This window comes from Grammomys surdaster, unplaced genomic scaffold (genome assembly GCF_004785775.1).
Source record: "Grammomys surdaster isolate TR1022 unplaced genomic scaffold, NIH_TR_1.0 125671, whole genome shotgun sequence".
NCBI lineage: Eukaryota > Metazoa > Chordata > Mammalia > Rodentia > Muridae > Grammomys > Grammomys surdaster.
In genome coordinates, this window is record NW_021620508.1 from 4,091 (window position 1) to 9,487 (window position 5,397).

At 39.6% G+C, this 5,397-nt stretch overlaps 1 protein-coding gene across 1 annotated transcript; it reads left to right on the plus strand.

Moving 5' to 3' along the window:
- The first annotated feature begins 3,794 nt into the window (after positions 1–3,794).
- LOC114638967 (vomeronasal type-1 receptor 4-like) lies at positions 3,795–4,751 on the plus strand. The gene has a single exon (XM_028787583.1). It carries the CDS (start codon positions 3,834–3,836, stop codon positions 4,749–4,751), a length of 918 nt encoding a protein of 305 aa, XP_028643416.1. The 5' UTR covers positions 3,795–3,833.
- The last annotated feature ends 646 nt before the right edge of the window (positions 4,752–5,397 follow it).

The window sequence follows — 5,397 nt, forward strand, 5'->3', positions numbered from 1 at the left end:
CCCACTCCCTGGGACCCCAAGTCTCTCCAGGGTTAGGTGCATCTTCTCTCACTGAGTGAAAACTAGGCAGTTCTCTGCTGTATGTATGTTGGGGGCCTCATATCAGCTGGTTATGCTGCTGGGTTGATGGCTCAGGTTCTGAGCCATCTCGGAGTCCAGGTTGGTTGAGACTACTAGTCTTCCTATAGGGTTGACCTCCTCCTCAGCTTCTTCCAGCTTGAATGAATGGGTATATCTCATCAAGCGCATAATTGCTATACCTGGCAGGGTTCACAGATGGATGGTATTGCTGAAGACTTTTTTCCTCCAGTTCTGTATTAGGCACCTTTTAAGAAAGTTTTCCAATTGGGAGGGTGGTATTTTTTAAAATTTATTTATCGTGTATGTAGTGTTCTTCCTGCACATACGCTTGCAAGCCAGAAGAGAGCACCAGATCTCATTATAGATGGTTATGAGCCACCATGTGTTCGCTGGGAATTGAACTCAGAACATTTGGAAGAGCAGGCAGTGCACTTAACCTGTGAGTTATCACCCCAACCCTCCACTTGTCTTTTTCAGCCGCCTTTTTTTTTAATACCACTTATGGACACGTGAGTGGCATACAAATCTTCAAAGTAAGTACTAGCTTGGTTTTTTGATGTTCTTTTTGCCTAGTATATTGTGTCTGCAGCCACCAAGTATTGGAGAATACCCTGTGATCTTTTGGGGTGTATGCTTTGGGAGTTGATTGCCAAGTAGCTAGAAAAAGAAGTCACCTAAATCTGAAATAGAAGTTTACATTATTCAACATGACATGTCTACTTGGAGGACTGTCCATCTAATACAGTGCTGGTTTATTAAAACTTCTTTGAACTATGCATATGAACATATTACAGGGTATATCAATAGCAGTATCTTTTTGTACAGTTTTTTAAAAGACACTTAGTATTAGATATTCCTCTCCGTATTTCCTTGTCTACTTTTCCACCTACACACACCTAAATTTAAGGCTTCATGTTTGACTATCCCTCTTTAATCCTTCATAACAGTGTAGTTCTTCTCCTGTTTTTTCAACATGCCATAACTCTTACAAATTCCTAACTTTTAAGGATATTCCAATATGTGTGTGTGTGTGTGTGTGTGTGTGATCTGTGTGTCAACATGCTGATATATATATATCAATAAATATTTAGAACATTGAATTCTTAGATTTATAATCTGAGATTTTACTTTTCATCACTGAAAATCAAAACTAAGTCCTTAGATTTCTATTATACCTAGAGCAGAAATGAGTGTGGTTGGATCTATTTATTTCCTAATGATTGCTCAAGCCATAGCTTTGCTTGTGTGTCCAGGATTCCTTCCTTACAAAGCAGGTTCTATTGACACTAGCACAGTACATTAGGCCTCTGATAAGGACTCATGAGTATTTCAGAAAACAAGTCACAGTCTACGTGAACACAAGTGGATGTTGGAACAACCCCAGGATTCAAGTGGGAAAGGCAAACTTCAGTTAACAGATTTGTCAGAAGTGTGTGTCCAGGGACAACATGGAGGACGTTGGAATGAAGCAACTTCCTGGGCCATTACAGAGTAGGAATGACATGTTGCCTGTTTTCTGGAAGGACTTGGTGTCAGCATCATGTCTCAAGAGTGAAATAGTGGAGAGGAAAGTACTCCATAGAAATGCACGTAATGAGTCCTTTGTTCTTCCCTTGAGTGCCCCAATTCACATCTGACTACAAGATCAATTCAGAACTTAGATTCTCCCAAAGGAAACATGAAAAGCCTCTCCTAACTTCTGCTCAGGTGTTCATTGAAATCTAACAAACTCCTGGACTTCATTATTAAGCATCGGAAAGTAAAATGGAGATTTTCTCTAGGGATGAATGATTTTTCCTTCATCCGAGATATCTCAAAGACACCATGCAGACAAATGCACTGAGGCCACAGATGCCACGATAATAAACTCTCTGAAGGATAGCATGTCCAGGTACTCTACTATTTTATGAGACTGGAAACCTGGACTCTGTTAGGTTACCTTCACAGCACTGCATGGAGAACAGAAACCCTTCCTACTTTTGTTGCATTCTTTCTCAGGCAAAGAGTGGCAGAGAGAAGTTCCTCAATGGAATACACACTACAAGATATCCTTCTACAGGAGCTGTGCTCTAGAGCTGGCATTTGGCCTGTGAGTGTCCTCATCCTGACTGGGACTCAGAAGGTGGGATTCTTCCAACCATAGACTTTTGCTTAAAATTCTCTTCTTCTTTCTTCAGTCAAAATGGTCTTCTGAAACCAACGTGAAACATTATTTCTTTTTAAAGTCTGAAGTTTAACTCAAATAGGTTAATATTTTTGCTTTCATCTCAAAGAAATGTCTTTATCCTAGTACTCATCAGAGAACAGCACTCAGTGTGACATCTGTACGTGAGATGTTGAACTTTGTCTGATAGATGGAGGCCCTGTATTCCTTTAGAAAACATATAAACAAGTAAAATACAGACTAAGCATCAGCTCGCAAAGGGAATAATAGTGATTATGTTAATAATTCTGGAAGGAAGCTGGAGATGATACAGGTAAGGCTCTGGCACCTGACATTTTAGAACAAAAATTAAAATCGGGAAAACTATGAATGAATGAAACTTCTCAGCAAGTGGGTTTTTTTTCACATGGAGAACACATATGTAAACCTATGTTCATTCATGTAATTGAAACACAGATGACTTTATCATAAATATTTGGTGGGTTTTTGTGTGTGTGGATGAGTAGTATAAAATTTTCTCAAAAGCCAACAATTTAATTTTCTACAACTGAATTCTGTGACACAATTGTATTGATTATTATGTTTAATCTTACATGTTATTAACACACACAGTGTTTTTAACACATTACTATAACATAAAGAAATTCAGTTAATTCTTTTTATGTTGCATCTGTATTTTCTTTTTTTATTGATTAAGTTACATGCCATTTGCAGCCTCCCCTCCCTCCTAAATGTACTGAATTCTGATGATGGAGTCTGATGATGAGAATCTTTAGTTTCTTATTGATTAAGTGATCTTTATTGATTAAGTTACATGCTGCCCCTGGATGCGGGCATTCGACGAGATCCTAGGGAAGGGGGGCAAAGATGGGACAAGAGACACAAAGAAGCAGCACAGGTCTGAATGTCTGATCAATTGGTTAAACTTTATTGTTCGAGCTGCTGTTATAAAGGCAAGCAGGGAGGAGAGTCAGGGTCCAGGGCCATCCAGTAATTGTTAAGTTCTTTGCAAGCATTCCTTACCCCAAACCACTTTCTCATGAGCAAGAGGGCAATAAAACATTTGTTAGGCTTAAGTTGCTAATTTTCCCTCCCAGGCAGGAAGGCCGATAAGGTCTTCCTTAACTCAGGCTATCTACTTAACTGACATTTGCTCTCAGGCAGAAGGAAGTCTTCGCTCCCAGCACATGCCATTGCAGCCTCTCCTCCCTCCTAATTGTATTGACTTCTGATGACGGAATCACATACTCATACCAGTCTCTTTCCTGTCTTTATTCATATGCAAAGGCCTTGATGTGCTAAAATGTGTGTTATTGTGTTCTTGACCTACTTGACCAATAAAGATGTAGTAGCAATACAAAATTCATCTTGAGACAGGAGTAATTCAATAAGTATAAAATTTTATTCTAACTTATTACCCATGCATCATTTTCCAGACAAGGTTCCTGTAGTGTGATAAAATAGTGTCTCACTTATCAAGAGAAGAAATTGTCCCAAATCAATTGGTAAGCAAGGACAATAAAACAGAGTCCCGAGAACAGCAGTGCCCCACCTAATCATCTCTCTGGGGCTGAAAAAAGCCCTCTCCATGTCTGCTCATGATAAATCCATGAAAACCACTGAGGAAGTGGCTCTTCAGATCCTCTTGCTTTGCCAGTTTGGAGTTGGGACTGTAGCCAATGTCTTTCTGTTTCTCCATAATGTATCTCCAGTCTTCACTGGTTCTCAACAGAGGCCCACACAGGTGATTTTAAGCCACATGGCGGTGGCCAATGCCCTGGTTCTCTTCATCTCTTCATTTCCAAACAACATGATGACTTTTTCTCTAAGATTCTCTCCAACTGACCTCAAATGTAAATTGGAATTCTTCACTCGCCTGGTGGCAAGAAGCACAAACTTGTGTTTCACCTGTGTCCTGAGTATCCATCAGTTTGTCACTGTTGTTCCTGTTAATACACTTAAAGTTATACTCAGATCAAGTGTCCCAAATTTGGCGATTTATTCTTGTTACAGTTGTTGGTTCTTCAGTGTCTTAAATAACATCTACATTCCAATTAAGGTAACTGGGCCACGGATTACAGATAATAACTCTGACTCTAAAAACAAGCTTTTCTGTTCCAATTCTGGATTCAGTGTAGGCATTGTCTTCTTGCGGTTTGCCCATGATGCCACATTCATGAGCATCATGGTCTGGACCAGTGTCTCCATGGTACTTCTCCTCCATAGACATCGCCAGCGAATGCAGCACATCCTCACCCCCAATCAGAACCCCAGAGGGCAACCTGAGACCAGAGCAACCCATACTATCCTGATGCTGGTGGTCACATTTGTTAGCTTTTATCTTCTAAATTTTATTTGTATCATCTTTCAAAATTTTTTAATAGATTCTCGTCTCTTTATGAGGCATGTCGGTGAAGTCTTCGTTGCAGGTTTCCCCACAATTTCTCCCTTATTGTTGATCTTCAGAGATCCTAAGGATCCTTGTTCTGTGCTTCTCAGCTGTTGAAAGTCATAGTCACTAAAAATGCCAAAAACAGAAGACAGCTTTTCTAATGTCATTTAATACTTTATTCCATAAACATATGTTCAACATTTTCTATGAACAAGGTATGGTGTTCACTGCCGTAATTTTAAAAGAGTGAGGTTATAATCATCTGTTGGTTTGAAAAATTTCTGGTTGGAATCTGACTGACACAGTAAGTGAGTTATTCACCCCCCTCTGTTCTCTTGTATATAATTGCACACTGCTGCAGGATGGTCTAAAACAGATGAAAGCCATTTTCTCTAAGGTCTTGATCAAACTGTTACTCTCTATTCCTTTTAACTTAAAACTTTAAGCCTCAAATATGAACAGAATCCCTCTCTATATTTCTCCATCTGAACAAATAAGAATTTATTTTAATGAATAAATGTTTTCTTTTTATTGGATATTTTCTATATTTACATTTCAAATATTATACCCTTTCCTTGTCCCCCCAAAGCCCCCTATGCCATCCTCTCCCCCTGATTCTATGAGGGTGTTCCTACTCCCGCCTCTTCACCCTCGAATTCCTCTACAATGGGAACAAGGCCTCAAAGGACCAAGGGCCTCTTCTCCCATTGATGCCTAACAAGGCCATCCTCTACTACATATGGGGCTGGAGTCATGGGTA